Genomic DNA, 18495 nt, shown 5'->3' with positions numbered 1-18495 from the left:
GTTGAACGGCAGAGAGAGAGCTTGAACGTGGTTCACTGAACCCTCTGCCAGGGACTTTATTGTGAGTTGCAGAGTAATCATGTAGATGTAGAATTTACAGTTCAGCAACAACAACAGCCAGTGCATAACATCACTGGTGGTAGTTTTCTTGCTGTATGGTGGACACAAAATGGATATTAGAAAAGTGAGAGAGAGAGAGAGAGAGAGAGAGAGAGAGAGAGAGCAAAGCAAAATATCAGGAATACCTCAACTTTAAAAACTGAAAATTGAAGTGGTGTAGAAGGTAAAGTAGTGGCAATTAAATGAATGATTCTAATGAAGTAGTAGTATACAAGTACACTACAACGGAGGAGTGTTTCCAACAGTTAGAAATTCAAAGTGAATTTTCATCATAAAATTAAAGCCTTCGATCATCCATTTTACACTTTATGAAAACCGTGGATTTAATATTCAGAATGTGTAATGAACAAAAAGTCTAATATGGGAGAACAGGATATAGCTTCCTCAACTCCAAGATTTTAGTTACAATGTATATATTGTGTTACACAGAACATAAGCAAGTAATTTCGCAATATGAAACTGAGGTTTTGCAAAAATTACAGGAAGAAATACATCTGGGAGAACTCAAAGGGAAATGGTAGCCTAAAAGTTGATGTGTTCAGCTCATTGTGGCTAATAACTAAGGAACATTTTGTCTTGGTATTGGAACAGATTGCATAAATACCAAGCAACAAAGACTTATTTTACAACTTTTGATTCAATTACCGTTCACAAATGAACACTGCCATCTTTAAGAATTGGTTTATCTTCAGTTCACACATTGTAAGACGGCTACATTATCGCATTTGATAGTATCAACTACCATTCCACAAGAGTTGTTGAGCAACCATTGTCCTACTAGCATACTGTGGGCATCGCACACTTACTACATAAGAGGCCATGTGTTTTGTGACTTCTGAAAAGCATTTGACTGATTGCCATAGTAATGCTTATTAACCGAAGTACGATCATATAGAGAGTGTCTAATGAAATTATTGACTTAACTAAGGATTTCCTGGTAGGGAGAATACTGCACATTATGTTGGGGTAGTAGTCACTTCAAGTGTGCACTAGAAAAAGTGCTGGAGCCTCTGCTGTGTTCAGGTTGCATACTAATGACCCGACACACAATTCTAACTCTATCATCATCATCATGAACCCAGTATCCAGTCAATTATTGGTAAGATTTGAAACTGGTGCAAAGAATGGCAACTTGCTTTAAATTACCAAAATCCAAAAATGCGCACTTCAACTTCCAAGATGCAATAATGTAATATCTTATGGCTACAATATCAATGAGTCACAAATGGAATTAGCAAACTATTACTAATATCTAGGCAGAAAAATCTGTGGAGCTATGAAGTGGAAAAATCAAACAGGCTCATCATTGCAGATGGCAGACTTCAGTTCACTAGAAGGACACCAACAAAATGCAACAAGGCTAAGAAGGACAATGCTTCCAAAACATTCGAATATTGATCAAGGGTATGAGATGCATACCAAATAAAACCAACACACAATATTTAAGTGCAGCACAAATGATCAAAAATTTATGTGACTCTCAGAAATCTGATTCTCCTGGCTTTTGGAATCCAATGAGCATGGAACAAGTGGTAACGCAATTGTTCAGTCACAATAAAATGCAAACCGCTCTTAGCAATCTGCAGCATGTTGTCCAACAGTTGAGATATTGTGAAATGCCCATTTTCGTTAACTTTTTCTATTCAAGTTCATTGCTGACTGCAGATGGACAGTCATCCATTTCTGCCATCATCTTGAACATTTGTCCTTCCACTCTTTAACAAATAACATCACTGATGCACAATACCTTCACTCATGACATTCAGTCCACACACAGCAGAAATTTTGTAATTAATTCACCCCCCCCCCCCCCCCCCTGCCCACCACTGTATCCTGCAGAACGGATTTTACATTTAGTGTAATATTTAATTGCAACACTCACTTTGTCTTGAATGGCTTCTGAACGAGACTAATATTGCTTTCTTGCTATCGAAGCAGCTTGCACAACAATTACACTAAACTACAGGCATTAACTGAATTTTGAGGTAACAATTACCGGTGTTTAATATACTTCAAAACCTGCTGATGAGTATTTTATTTAAGGTATAAACTAGCATATTCATAGTGCCTATTCCAGTCTTAATTAGAACGGAAGTAAAGTACCACAAAAAACTTTAAATTTTTTGATAATTCAGAAAACGCACACTCGCACGCACCTATTGGTACTGACTACTGAGAAAGTTAAGGACTAAAACAGAAATTTTAAGTGACTCAGAAATGATTGTTTCAAGAAATTTTTCATGGTCTTTGTTTGACAAACCACTTAACAACAATATTCAGAAATTAACAACTATGCAATCACTGACCTCTTTCTGACTGCAGGTTTTAGGCCAGAACTTCAGTAACCCCTTCACCACAGGTTCTGTAAGGGTAGCATCTTTTTCCAGGAATTGCACAACACAATAAGCCAACTGTGCATGGTAGAGAGAGAGACATTTTACTTTATGAAGTGGTAGTAGCACTTTAACAAGGAACTGCTTGTGCTCATTCTTCAGTGGCAGTGCAAATCCATTGATGATACTGCAAAAAATGTGAAATAACAAGAGATTATATGTTTTAATAGTCAACAGGATCACAAATTCGTACTACTATCATTTTCTTACACAAAACATTTTTCAGAACATAACCAAAAAAACCAATCCATTGAATTTATTGAAGCAAATGTACATCAAATTACAAACAACTGTATTGTGCTACCTGAAAATACTTTATGTGGGTCAATAAATCCCCCAAGTTCTTTGTCTGTTTCTTAATGAACCAAGTTCTGAAAGTACCTATTGGCCAAACATTTGAGCAGAGCAAAAGGAAGACTTCTACAAACTACAAAATTGATTTTTGTCCAAATTTGCACAGCCAAACGAAGAGTGGGAAATGGACTAATGAGGTATAAAGCTATCATGTAGCTTAGTTTTGAAGAGGGATGGGTTGAGGGGCCACGATATTTAATTGTTTGAGAGTAATCAGGTTAATCAAGAAAAACTTTATTAGTGATGTGACAGGAAATTGAAAATATTCTCCTGACAGCTTCTGCAAGTTATGTAAATGATGTCTGTTGATGTTGCACTTAAAAAGTTACACTGGTGTAGAAACTGTGGAATTCCTTCTTCCATTTTGGAAAAGTAAAATAAGTATCAAATTATAAGGCATCTGCTTTCTCTTGATCTATATTCTCTTAATAGTAGTAAGATACTGATATTGAGATATACAAAACATTTGATCATTTTTTCACTTTTATTTTTTATAAAATCATGAAATTAATAAACTTGTGTTAGCTGTTTAATAGCGTTACTAGGAATTGTAATTAATTTGCCTAACCAATTCCTTGATATAACCTACAAACTTCATGGCTGCTGCATCAGAGCTGCATGGAGAGGCCGCGCGGTTTAAGGCGCCACATCACAGACTGCGTTGTCCCTCCCACCGGAGGTTCAAGCCCTCCCTTGTGTGTGTGTGTGTGTGTGTGTGTGTGTGTGTGTGTGTGTGTGTGTGTTTGTTTTGTTCTTAGCCTACGTTAGTCTAAGTAGTGCATAAATCTAGGGACTGATGACCTCAGCAGTTTGGTTCCTTAGGAATTCACCCATATTTGAACATTTTGCTGCATCAGTGTTCTCCTACAAGTAAAATTATTTCGCCTTGGTTGTGTGTCTATTCCACGAAAACAACAAAAAACTTGAGTTAATATTTATTTATTTTTTTTATTATTTTTTTTAAATTAACAACTTTCAGTAGTGTAACAATCGAAACAGAAATTTTCTAACAAACGTACTAACTTCTGCTATGAATAAGCCAATAAGCTGCAGACCCAAGTCACTTCTTTCATCAGTCACATAAAACCATTCCACAGTGTGCTATTTTTCTCTGATCTTTTCTGTCTTCTCATTTATTCCAGGGTACCAACAATACCAAGGAGCTAAGTGATAATTAAAGATGTAGGAGGATTACTTACAATTAGCTCCATTTTCATAATGCGTCTTACCAATGTAACATGTAGAAACAAATTCCAGTATCCTACTCAATCATTGTGCAGCATTTAGGTTACATCCAACTTTTATGTTATTTTTGCTGATAGAATTAACTTAACCTGATGTGCCTGCTTTTGGCATACACTTTACAACAATGTGCATCAACTGTTTTCATTTCTGCTAGCTCCAAATATATTTCAGCATTTGCTTGAAGAAAGCTATTTATAGCACTGTCAGCATGGCTTTGAGAAATAAAAGTAATGTCTGTTTGTTTTTAGCAATGTTGAACTAGAATGTAGTCAGAATGTGCTGTGATGTGCTAATATACTTACACTAGCGAATAACTGTAACAGAACACGAGGTCACGAAAACAATCTCAAAACTCAAAATAAAAACATTTATTGAGTGGGATGACATATCGTCTACATTGCTTAAAGAATGCAAAAATGAATTAATAAAATCAATAACACATTTAATAAACAGATAAAATGGCCAGGGGTTCTTTCCTGAAATTTTAAAAATCACTGAGATATGGCCAGTGTATAAAAAGAATGCAACCACTTACATAAATATTTACAGGCCGATCTCATTGACTTCAACACTTGGCAAGCTGCTTGAAAGAGTAATTCTAGACCAATTGGAGTCCTTCTTCTGTAAATAAAATCTCTAAAACAACTCGCTGCATGGGTTCCAAAAAGGACGATCCACAATAACAATAGTAGGACCTTTTTTCCGTGAACTGCTGAACAGACTGGATAAAGGAAACAAAGTTATTGGGACTTTTCTAGATTTGCCTAAAGCATTTGATTCTATGAATCAAGCGCTGCTATTACCGAAGTTAGAAACTGATTGTATAAGAGGAGAAGCACTAAAATTCTTAAGTTCTTACCTCCAAGATAGAAGACAGTACACTAAGCTAAGTTATAAGAATGAAAGTAGGATCCAAACAGTAAGCTTAGCATACAGAACTCTTAACTATGGAGGCCAGCGAAGTACACTTGGGCTATTCTTGTTTTTTGTATATATTAATGACATAACACTGCCACAAAAACTCAGAACTAGTGAACTATATTGATGATACATCATTTATTAGCTGGGGCCATATAAAACAGCTAGCATTCCAAAGCTATAAAGAGAATTTTGAAATGATCACAGAATATCTCACAATGAATAAACTTATGCTGAATAAGAATAAGACAGTAGTAAAAAAGCTCTCTTTAAATTATAACAACTCTCATATTTAATCACTTTCTAAATTGAAAGATCTGATAAACTTATATTTTCAGGCATTTTGATTTCTGAATATTTCACAAGGAAAGAGCAGATCAGCTACACCTGTAAAAAGGTTACCAGTTATGTTTACTTACTAAAATGTCTTGCAAATGTAATATCCCCTCCCCCCTCCTTAAACAAGTGTACTATGGTTTGGTTGGTCGGTTGGTTGATTTGCGGGGAAGGAAGTCTGCCATACCCCTTCAAAGGAACCATCCCGACACTTGCCGGAAGCGATTTAGTGAAATTACAGACGCTGGTTTGAAATGTCATCTTACTGAATGTGAGTCCAGTGTTCTAACCAGCGCGCCATCTCACTCTGTGTACTACGGTTTAATCCACTCATGTTTGCACCAACAGTTTACATGGAAAGGGTTTGGCAATACAAGCAAACGTTAGTCTCATAGAGCCTACTTAAAAAATTAGAAATTCTGACTGTGTATTCACTGTATGTTTGTAAAAGAGAATGCTGAAATAAGTGTAATGAACACGGACTCATAAGTACAATACATGAACCAGATGCAACTATTATATGCTACTGACTCTTAAATGAGCTACACATCACCGTCCATTTGAAATTGTGAGACAAATCTATAATGAGTTGCCAGATAATTTAAAGCAACACCATGGCAATCTTTTTAATGGCAAGTTGAAACAATTATTAACTGAAATATGTTTATTCTCACTTAAAGAATTCTGACCTGCAGTTCTACTTTTATACACTGCAGTGTATTAGTGGTAGTAATGTTTATGATGGTGCTACTTATGTAATCATTATACGTATGGCACAATGTCATTGTTATAAATGCACAAAAAAGGCAATGTCCACGACTGTAAAGTTAATATGGACAAATAAAGATTGTTATCATCATCATCATCATCACGAAGATGAAAAACTAGGTGGTCGGGAGGAGGAAGTACATCAGAAAAGTAAAGCCTGTGTCATCACCAACAGAAAAGAAGTTTTATGCCGTGTCTATATGAGATGATAAATAAAACAGAAAAGTAATTTCAGATGAAGTCTGACTGGCTGTAAGGGTTACACATTCATGTAGAGCACCAAATGCAAAATTTATCTTTGTTTCACAGGAAAAAAGAACTGCTGTTTGCAATTCCATTAAAAAATTAGCAAAATTATGAACAACTTTATACATTTCGGTTGTCTGTTTGTACATAAATCCATCAAAATAATCCATGAAAACATTTTATTACTATGATAAAAAACATTTTGTCTTGTAGCCCTAATATTTTGGAGAGTCAGACCAATTTTCTAAATTTATTATTTTATTCTTATCCAATACTGACCCTACGACATACCTTAGAAAATACACTCCTGGAAATTGAAATAAGAACACCGTGAATTCATTGTCCCAGGAAGGGGAAACTTTATTGACACATTCCTGGGGTCAGATACATCACATGATCACACTGACAGAACCACAGGCACATAGACACAGGCAACAGCGCATGCGCAATGTCGGCACTAGTACAGTGTATATCCACCTTTCGCAGCAATGCAGGCTGCTATTCTCCCATGGAGACGATCGTAGAGATGCTGGATGTAGTCCTGTGGAATGGATTGCCATGCCATTTCCACCTGGCGCCTCAGTTGGACCAGCGTTCGTGCTGGACGTGCAGACCACGTGAGACGACGCTTCATCCAGTCCCAAACATGCTCAATGGGGGACAGATCCGGAGATCTTGCTGGCCAGGGTAGTTGACTTACACCTTCTAGAGCATGTTGGGTGGCACGGGATACATGCAGACGTGCATTGTCCTGTTGGAACAGCAAGTTCCCTTGCCGGTCTAGGAATGGTAGAACGATGGGTTCGATGACGGTTTGGATGTACCGTGCACTATTCAGTGTCCCCTCGACGATCACCAGTGGTGTACGGCCAGTGTAGGAGATCGCTCCCCACACCATGATGCCGGGTGTTGGCCCTGTGTGCCTCGGTCGTATGCAGTCCTGATTGTGGCGCTCACCTGCACGGCGCCAAACACGCATACGACCATCATTGGCACCAAGGCAGAAGCGACTCTCATCGCTGAAGACGACACGTCTCCATTCGTCCCTCCATTCACGCCTGTCGCGACACCACTGGAGGCGGGCTGCACGATGTTGGGGCGTGAGCGGAAGACGGCCTAACGGTGTGCGGGACAGTAGCCCAGCTTCATGGAGACGGTTGCGAATGGTCCTCGCCGATACCCCAGGAGCAACAGTGTCCCTAATTTGCTGGGAAGTGGCGGTGCGGTCCCCTACGGCATTGCGTAGGATCCTACAGTCTTGGCGTGCATCCGTGCGTCGCTGCGGTCCGGTCCCAGGTCGACGGGCATGTGCACCTTCCGCCGACCACTGGCGACAACATCGATGTACTGTGGAGACCTCACGCCCCACGTGTTGAGCAATTCGGCGGTACGTCCACCCGGCCTCCCGCATGCCCACTATACGCCCTCGCTCAAAGTCCGTCAACTGCACATACGGTTCACGTCCACGCTGTCGTGGCATTCTACCAGTGTTAAAGACTGCGATGGAGCTCCGTATGCCACGGCAAACTGGCTGACACTGACGGCGGCGGTGCACAAATGCTGCGCAGCTAGCGCCATTCGACGGCCAACACCGCGGTTCCTGGTGTGTCCGCTGTGCCGTGCGTGTGATCATTGCTTGTACAGCCCTCTCGCAGTGTCCGGAGCAAGTATGGTAGGTCTGACACACCGGTGTCAATGTGTTCTTTTTTCCATTTCCAGGAGTGTAGATTTAGAAAAGGCAAACCTACGTTACTACCATTTGTAGACTTGGATAAAGCTTTTGACAATGTTGACTGGAATACTCTCTTTCAAATTCTGAATGTGGCAGAGGTAAAATACAGGGAGTGTAAGGCTATTTACAATTTGTACAGAAACCAGATGGCAGTTATAAGAGTTGAGGGACATGAAAGGGAAGCAGTGGTTGGGAAGGGAGTGAGACAGGGTTGCAGCCTCTCCCCGATGTTATTCAATCTGTATATTGAGCAAGCAGTAAAGGAAACAAAAGACAAGTTCGGAATAGGAATTAAAATCGATGGAGAAGAAATAAAAACTTTGAGGTTCACTGATGACATTGTAATTCTGTCAGAGACAGCAAAGGACTTGGAAGAGCAGTTGAACGGAATGGACAGTGTCTTGAAGGGAGGATATAAGATGAACATCAACAAAAGCAAAACTACGATAATGGAATGTAGTCGAATTAAGTAGGGTGATGCTGAGGGAATTAGATTAGGAAATGAGACACTTAAAGTAGTAAAGGAGTTTCGCTATTTGGGGAGCAAAATAACTGATGATGGTCGAAGTAAGGAGGATACAAAATGTAGACTGGCAATGGCGTTTCTGAAGAAGAGAAATTTGTAAACATCGAGTATAGATTTAAGTGTCAGGAAGTCGTTTCTGAAAGTATTTGTATGGAGTGTAGCCATCTATGGAAGTGAAACATGGACAATAAATAGTTTAGACAAGAAGAGAATAGAAGCTTTCGAAATGTGGTGCTACAGAAGAATGCTGAAGATTAGATGGGTGGATCACATAACTAATGAGGAGGTATTGAACAGAATTGGGGAGGAGTTTGTGGCACAACTTGACTAGAAGAAGGGATCGGTCGTTAGGACATGTTCTGAGGCATCAAGGAATCACCAATTTAGTATTGGAGGGCAGCGTGGAGAGTAAAAATTGTAGAGGGAGACCAAGAGGTGAATACACTAAGCAGATTCAGAAGGATGTAGGCTGCAGTAGGTACTGGGAGATGAAGAAGCTTGCACAGGATAGAGTAGCATGGAGAGCTGCATCAAACCAGTCTCAGGACTGGAGACCACCACCACCACCACCACCACCACCACCACCAACAACAACAACATTCTTATCCTGTCCAGAACAATGCAGTGACCAACAACATGAACTTTTCATTCATAAAATCTAAGCTCAAGACTGATGAGGATCTGTTGCCACATTCAAAATGACTTGTTTTTCCATTACCCACTCTTAGGCACGAGACTACGTTCACAGCTATAAATAGGGAGGGGGCAGAAAAAACTTTGCATAGCCAGCAAACCTATTAGAATTTTATAAGCATATCACATAGAGTCTCATGTAATTCTTGGCAACCCACAATTTTATAGGGAAACACTGTGTCCTCAAAAGACTACATTTGATATCATTAAAATATTATATACAGTTTTTTAAGATCTTTGACTGGTACACAGACATGCATTACCACAGTCTTATACCTCAGTTCACTTGTATGAGTACCTTAATTGACCTCAAACAACATTTGTCTGTGCAAAGAAAAATCAGGCGTATGTTGAAAACCACTACTCTGTGACATTTGTTTTAAGAAACATTCTAATGCTAATACAATTACAGAAAATGTAGTGTGCAGGGGGACTAAAAGTTCCTGGTTTTGGTTCCTTCCAAATGGAGTTGAAATATGAATCAGGAACAATATGAAAACTTGATATTGTGCTTCAAACAACCACCCCTATGAAACGTTATGTTGATGCTACTGAAGATGTGGAACATACTGCCAAGAGATCATTTGAGGATTTATCACAAGATATTTTTTCAAGTGGATTAAAATGTCACAATAACAATGTTTATAGGACTTTGTAGCATGCCATGAATTTTTAATAATATCAAAGCCTCAATCTCTACCATGTGCATGTGAAGAATTTCACTATTTTATCACTAAAACAGCTGCTGAAACTAATTATTGAGGAGCAGTACTGTTGCCAAAAGCTGGCATGTAGTGCACAACAAGAAAAGGAATTAATAATTTGTACAAGTTCTTTACTTAATACATTACAGCAAAGATCAACAAATAATTCCAATTACTTTGTCTGATCAGGATCCCTAGTTCAATGCTGATCAACATGTTCAACAATAACAGAAAAAACTCTATGCTGTCTGCAGGAATTTATTACATACCTTCCTAGAATTTCAAGTAGCTCACCAACTCCATTGAAGTGTTCAGTTTCATAGACAAACCTAAAAGAAAAATATAGTGCATTTTTCAAAAAAAAAACCAAAACAACAACAATATTAATATTTACAAGGACACTTTCATTTTAAAAAAATTATAAAGCAGTCTCTTGCTTAAATCTGTGTTTGCCATTTCATAGGACTGCTATGAGCAAATTGTATAATAAGAAATTTAAATCTTTCTTTTAATATCTGTAAAGATCACTTCAGCAGTTGCATTTAATTTATTCTGCACAATATTGGTTAAAAAAGCTGTTCATTTTCACACTTTCATAGGATCATTGTAACATTATAATGAACTTTTAAACTGTGATACACAATTCTTCATTGTGACAAGATTACAATTAACCATAGGATATTACTTCACTCAGATTGCCTGTATTTTCTGTACTTAAAATATACGTAATTTTGTTTACATCTGACAAATGTTGTGATTAAGATACCTGAAAGGAGGTCTAATATTTGAGATGAACAGTTTACACATTTGTGTTACTGCACACACTAAAAAAACTCAATATGAAACCTATCTTTTACTTTTTAAGAAAAAATTAGAAGGCACCATAAGAAGTGGTGGCACAGAAACAAAAATTTCCTCGACTTTGTTTTTGGTTCCTAATTCCAAAATAAGCCCCCCACCCCAGATTTGAGACCCCCCAACATTCCAATGCAGCACAGGCTAAGACGTATCACTTTAAAGTGGGTAGAAATTTAAGGAATAGTATTTAATAGCTTTTCCCATTTTTTACACTCTAATTGCAGTTTCAATAGTTGGCTTTATTTGTTGCAACAGTTCTGAAATTTAGGAAACAAAAACGAATGAAGGCAACCAGTCAACTGCAGATGATCAACATATGGGCCTTATAAACACACAACGTCACAGAGACAAACTAGTTTTTGAACTTTCAGCTCAAAACCTGGTGCCGTCTGATGCTGTGGGCCAAACGTCTATCAGGTATGAGTGGGTGGCTGCAAAGTCTTCACTTTTGTTTACTTTATTTAAACAGGATGCACAAATGAAGAATAAAATTTTGTTTTTTGGCTAACTGGTATTACACGTAGTCAAATAGCATGTACTGTACTGGTCCAAATATAAGCCACACCTTAATTATAAGTGTGTGTGTGTGTGTGTGTGTGTGTGTGTGTGTGTGTGTGCGTGCGCGCGCGTGCGTGCAGGGCGGGGGGCAGATCTGTCACACTGTCTATTAACAATAAGAGTTCACAATATCGTCACACTACTTTACAATTTTTTGGTTATATTCAAGCCTTCTCTATCACAGTCACTGTTATTTTCATTACTATAATTTCTTTCATCACTGCCAATATTTTCGTCTCTCTCCTCCCACATGATGTCAACCAGAGTATTGGACATGTAGCACTTCCCGAACCATTTTTTTGAAAGTTTTTCAATTGGGTACACTCTTCACATAACAAATAAATGCAAACTGAAAATTTGCATCAAAACTGCACTGAATTCAGAAATGTCGGGTCAATTTTCTTTCTATTTTACCAAATTTTACTTTTTAACAATGGCAAATTTGTGCTGGAATAACAACAAAATGAAAAGCATAGACTGCTGCTGCTACTCACGACACAAAGGAAACATTGAGCAGCAAGCACTCGCAATGGGGGGGAGGGGGAAGACTTTTGGATATTATTAGCTATGGACAAGTCCTTAAACAAAACTTATCCTCCTACATAAAATACACTAACTATTTCCTCTACTTTTAGTCCCTGTTTCTTTACCACCCCGTGCCCTGCTTGTTACTGTCAATGTCCCCTTCTTCTGCATTAATGTCCCAAATGCCTATTGCACTGTCACTACTAAACACTAACTTCCCAATACCTGACTGACTCCAACCTAAAACTTACTTCCTGGTCACCATGACCATCAATATCCTCAACCATCACCACTTATCCTTTAGAAGCATCACCTAAAATCAAATCCATGATAAAGCAATAAGCTCCTGCACGTCACCATCCAATGTCAACTTAATCCTGGCCTATCCACAGGAATCCTTTCAACTCACAAGAAATCTTAAAAACCCCTCACCTGGTTCATATTCACTGATGACATTGTGATCTGAGCCGAGGATGAGGACACGTTGTCCACATAAATTCCTCCAGAACCTCAACACCATTCGTTTTAATACCTGGTACTCATCAGCCCAACAACCTACCTTCCTCGATGTCAACCTCATAATGGTTCAGGCAGGGTATCATCAATTCGCTAACAAAGAAAGGGGTGGGATAAACTTTTGAAACCATCTATATGGTTGAATAGGTTAGGATCCCAGGTATCACACCCTCTGGTGGGTCCTTGTATGCGAGTAACCGGCAAAAAAAATATTTCAGAATTTCACATGATGGTCTCAGCGCTTAAATATAGCACAAACACACAGATTGACAGTGTAACATATTGCTTACGGTGCATCCTCCACATGCATCAGATTATGGGCTCAAATCTCCTCTAGTGCCCTGAAATTGTTTACTTTTTAATGTTTATAGAATTGACTGATTATTATTTTTATTCCGTTAATTGGTTTAAATGAATTATTTACTTATAATCCTCATTCACATCTTTTTAATAATTGTACTAAATTTTTTGTTCTCATTTTTCTTCCTTTCCAATTAGAATCTTTTTTTCAAGTGATTTTAATTATTATTGTCATGTACTAACTTCAATGTAACTGCTTCGATTTTATCATGTACATTCTCCATCCATTTTACTGCATTCACAATTTCTGTTCTTCATTTTGCTTGAATTTCTTTTACTGAAAATCTCGTTTTGATTAAATCTTCGCATTGTTTTGTCCATAGTGCAACAAGAATTTGAGTTTTAAATTTTTACATTTTTGACACCGCTGCACAGTCAATATAAATAGATTATTTTGTCTCATTTTTAACTGACAGCTCAGCATTTCCAAACGTTTAAATATTATTATAGGTAAATAAAAATAATTAAATTCAAATGCACATAGATTGCAAATGGAACAAGAATGAAAGGAATAAGGAAGTTAAAAATATGATTAAAATGATGTGAAAAAGGATTGGGGAAACAACAACCAGTTAAGTAAATAAAAAAATAATTAAAGTAATTTCAGCAAAGACTGAAGAAAAAAAAAAATTTCAAAATACCTAATGAGATTCAAACCCACAACTTTCTGCATATGAGGAATGTACCCTAACCATGACACAACGCCACTTGTGTATATTTAAGTCATAATTTTAAAGCTTTAAAATATATATTCTAATCTTATATCATTTATTGATTGCCTACATTTTAATAATGAGGAGCAATAAAACAAATGCAAAGAAATGGTTCACATCGATTTTTATCTTCACTACCTTTTTTGCTTACTAAGCCAGCCATCTGGGGTATCACTATTTTTTGTCACCACCGTCATCCTCCTAATAGCACAGCTGTGAAATTTATATCTTCACTGCCACAAATATTTGGCAGTTCCTTCCGGATATGTAGCGATTACCGAGGTTGTGGTTATGGTGTGACCTGAGAATACAACTGCTTTTTTGCCAAATATGTATTGGATTTCGCTTCCATGGGAAAGTGAAAATGTTAAAAATATTTCTTGCTTGCAAACACACACTCTGCCCACTGCTCTGTCATTAACTGCGTAAACTAGCAGCTGACACACCTTTCATTCCCATCATACCTCACGGTGAGTGTCTACAATACTGCTGCAGAAAACACATAAGCAGGCTACTGGCCCCTACCTTGACTTTTACCATTTTCTGCAGAAATGTACACTACTGCTTTAGCGTACTTGTCCAATTTTAAAGTCTGTTCAAATGGATTCAGGCAAACCACTGTTTAATCATGATAAATGTTGATAAAAATCTAAAATACGCAGTATAGATTTACTTGGTTGGCAGCACGAGGAAATTTCCTGTTTGCTCACTAGTCCCTTCCCCACAGGAATTCCAGTTCTCAGCCAAGCTGATGTCACTGTTCCCCTTCCAATCCTTTTGTAGTGCTGTGCTTGAACAACTGTGAAACACAGACTGCAATACCTTCTTGAGTGCCGGACATATGAAACAACACTAATTAATACATAAATAAAAGGTTGCGATCACAATCCAATTCTCAAACTTTCACTCATCCTGTAATCCACGACGCCTGTCGGTCCTATCTCCACGACAGGTCCTGCTGCTGCTGCTGCTGCTGCTAATTACAGTCAGTTTAAAAGGACTTATTTCATTTTTTAGACACTTAATTCTGGATTAAAAATGTCACCATCTTGTTCTAAAGCTGATTAAAAAGTGACAATGTTTTTATCTGGTAATCTAATACATGAATAGTGACAATTTCTCATTTGTACCCACCTGTTAAACTATTATAGTCTTTAATAACCAAATAAAATATAGACTTGCATTCACAATCAAGTCATGTTTTTTGAAGGACAACATTTTAGCCTTTTAATATTATCTGTAGTTTAAGAGCACTATAAATGTTTGTATACAGTATCCATATATCTATGACAACTTTTATTGCAAACCTATTCAAATACAACAAGAGTTTGTAAGATGATAGAATTTAATCCAATGTCCTCTTGTGCTTCGCAGAATTGTCAGATTTGTAGTGGTAGCTACTCCATAGTTTCTTGTGTATCCCTTGTACTACTGCCGTGCTAGTCTAATGTCACATAATTGTTGGAGATAGGTCGATCCTGTATCAAGAACTTTAGCATGTTGGGAAAATCTCAAGCATTTTTGAGCGGTAGTATTGTTTGCCCAATCAACCCTTCTGAATTCTTCAAAATAAATCTGCTCTTGACCTAAAGCTAAAGCTTCATCTGCAAATGTAAAACAGATCCCTATACCAATCTACTAACGAACATAAAAATTCTCTCTCAGCAGCAAGAGTTTCAGTCTGTAAATCTAAAACAACACTATATTTTTCAACTGACGATTTTGGGAAAAACCTCATCTTATAATCAAGTAAATTTGGTGAATTATTCCATTGAAAGTACTTTACACCTGTCACAAATTTGGAATTTGTTGTGCTAATATCACATGACGCATCGCAGCACTCAGTAATTCCAGCTGACAACTGTGCATATCATTTTCACATCACCTCAAGGATGGCCACATCAGTACCTCTGCATACATCAAACCTACCAACCAGCAGCAATACTTCCACTTCAACAGTTGCTATCCATTCCACACCAGGGGTCCCTTCCACAGAGCCTGGCCATTCATGGTCATCCCCTACATTGTGATGAGTAGTCTCTCTCCATATACGTCGACTCTGACCGAGGCCTTTGCAGACCAAAATTACCCTTCCAATCTCTTACAGAAACAGATCTCCCATGCCCTGCCTTCCCTGTCACCTACCATCCTCCCACATACCCACTGCCTGGCCACAAAAAAGCAGGACTGTTACAGTTTAAACTACCTCTTGTCATGACCCAAAATGAGAAATACCCTCTTTACTACCCTTAGCAGGGCCTCAAGAATTTCAGTGTAAAATCTAGAGACAATCGGCCCGTGTGTGTGTGCGCGCGTGTGACATGTATCGGGAAAATATGGCAATATTGACTGTCGATCAGCGCGAACAAGTGTTTGCAGCGCACCTGAGAAGCTGCATGTCCAGTACAAGGAGCAAGCACGCTCTACTCCTTGATGGTGTAACGACTGTACTGTTGTGAACAAACGAATTACGTATTGAACTAAAGACTTTCACATTTGACTTTCAGGTGTTGGACTTGCGAGAAGCAAGACTGGTTTTATAAAGGTTATTAAACCAAACATATTATAATTGCATTTGTTAGTTTCTAACGGTCCAAGATTGGGTTGACCCATGAGAGCTGAATGTTTATGTGAAACCTACGAAGTTGTTTTACTGTGGAGATGAAAATATAACAGAGCTGAACAAAAGTATCCAGAGAGTACAGAATCATTTCAAGAGCAGAAACGAAGTCTATTTTGAAATTCCTTTAACCAGCTAGAGTCTTCGGGGAAGAAGAGTTTGTGAAGATTGATGTAGCTGTCTGACCCGAGAAGATCAGCAGCACACAAGACGTGAGTCAACTGCGAAAGACGTGCGAGTCTTTCGCACCCCAGTACCACACTGTCTCGTGTCATCAGAAGACCGTTAAAACATGGCGACCATGACAGAACCTGAAGAAAACGGGAATGTAAAGACAGAAATGGAAAGAAGATATTAGGCGCTGCCATAGCAACTAAGCCTAACAACATACGAGAACTGTTTCCAGTAATTGTGTTGAGTCCAAAGAACAAATGGAAGAAAGTTGCGAGTGCAATGCTGTAAAGGACATGAGAAAGTAATAACGGAGAGAACTTGCTGTCAACTAAGAAGGTTGTCAACTAAGAAGGTTGTCAACTAAGAAGGTTGTCAACTAAGAAGGTTGTCAACTAAGAAGGTTGTCAACTAAGAAGGTTGTCAACTAAGAAGGTTGTCAACTAAGAAGGTTGTCAACTAAGAAGGTTGTCAACTAAGAAGGTTGTCAACTAAGAAGGTTGTCAACTAAGAAGGTTGTCAACTAAGAAGGTTGTCAACTAAGAAGGTTGTCAACTAAGAAGGTTGTCAACTAAGAAGGTTGTCAACTAAGAAGGTTGTCAACTAAGAAGGTTGTCAACTAAGAAGGTTGGGTGTGGAGAGTAAGCAGTCTTAACACACGTACATCGCACTGACGCCAATGCCGTAACCAGCCACTGATGCAGAGTGCACAAGCTGCTGCTCACCGGTGTTGACTCCGCGTCCGCTCGCCGCCGCCGACGCTGAATCCAATGCCCGACGCTGCCGGCGCCAGTGCTGCCCACCGATGCTGATTATACATCTGTGCATCAACGCAGCTTGAACTCTACGCCAGGTGAGTGAAAAACAATAATTGTTTGGTAAAGTTGAAGGAACCTGTGAGGGGTTGCTGGTCCCCCATCGGGCGGATAGCCGAATGCTCACCAGATATGGTGGGTACCAGGGAAACAAAATACCTGGGGTGGACCAAAACCAGTGAAGAGGACGTCAACAGCTCGGATGCTGGAAGAGAGTGTTTTTTATAGCATTCCAAAGGTAGAAGAGGCGGAAGGCGTCTCTACGGGGCAGGCAGAGCTCGGAGCCTGGGAAAGGCAATCTGCCTAGGAAATGTTAATCCAAAATATTACTCAGCAAGCTTGGAAGCTGTGAGGTGGCAGCCCCATCACCAAGCTTAACCTGCGCAGCACTCATAACACGGCCAGGGGATTCTTAACCTACTGGCATAAATAAATGATTTGCTCAGATAATGGGTTCAAAGGAAACAGACATTGGCTATGGAACAAGAATTAGCAAGATAAACACTGCTTCACATTTGGGACATGGAACGTTCGTAGTCTTAATAAACCAGCTGCAGTAGTGTCTTTGATATCTGAACTAAAAACATACAAGACAGATATTGTGGCTCTACAGGAAGTTAGGTGGCTTGGAGAAGCGATACACACGGAGGATATTTGTGTCATTTTTTATGGGAGAGATGAAAAACATCATGAATTTGGTACTGGTTTTGCTGTTAAGAACAGCATTGTTAATCCAGTTAAGGAATTCCATCCCATTAACAAAAGAATGTCTTACATAACAACCAAACACCAGTGGTACGATATAACATTCATAAATATCCATGCACTGACTGAAGATTCAACTGAGGATGAGAAAGATAAGTACGATGAAGAATTAGAGAGAGTGCTCAAAAGTATTCCAACATCCCCACAATAGGAAAACATAGCAAGCACTCAATCACAAACGAAAATTGATTTAAAATGATCAACTTTGCACTGTCAAAGAGTATGAGAATTTTCTCGACGATGTTCCCTCACAAAGATATACAAAAAGGTACATGGTGCTCTCCAGATGGCAAAACAGTAAATCAGATTGACCATGTTATGACAGATCAACATTTCACTTCATTTATAAGAGATGTCAGAATGTACAGAGGACCTAAATTGGCTCAGGTTATTTCCTAGTGGTAGGAAAGATGAAAATCAAGACGATTTGGAATCAACAACCAAAAGCCACACCAGAACCTAATTTAGACATGAAACGACTGAAGGAACTGTCTGTTAAAGAAGCCTATGTGATTGAAATAAATAACCGATTTACAGCATTGCAAGAAGCTGAGGAGGA

The 18495-nt window shown here is 38.7% G+C and overlaps 1 protein-coding gene across 2 annotated transcripts in view; it reads right to left on the bottom strand.

The window, feature by feature from the left end:
- LOC124601423 (serine/threonine-protein phosphatase 2A 56 kDa regulatory subunit epsilon isoform) overlaps positions 1 to 18495 on the bottom strand; it is a 291150-nt gene that overhangs the window by 65783 nt on the left and 206872 nt on the right. For both annotated transcript variants that reach the window (XM_047136244.1, XM_047136243.1), the window contains exons 6-7: positions 10305 to 10364; positions 2427 to 2640 (exon numbers count right to left, since the gene is read on the bottom strand). In XM_047136244.1, coding sequence (XP_046992200.1) covers positions 2427 to 2640; positions 10305 to 10364 — 274 coding nt within the window. The remainder of the gene's footprint in view (positions 1 to 2426; positions 2641 to 10304; positions 10365 to 18495) is intronic.

This window comes from Schistocerca americana, chromosome 1, assembly GCF_021461395.2.
Source record: "Schistocerca americana isolate TAMUIC-IGC-003095 chromosome 1, iqSchAmer2.1, whole genome shotgun sequence".
In the NCBI taxonomy this organism is placed as follows: Eukaryota; Metazoa; Arthropoda; class Insecta; order Orthoptera; family Acrididae; genus Schistocerca; species Schistocerca americana.
The sequence above is the reverse complement of the archived record's forward strand: the minus strand, read 5'-3'. Positions and strand labels throughout refer to the sequence as shown.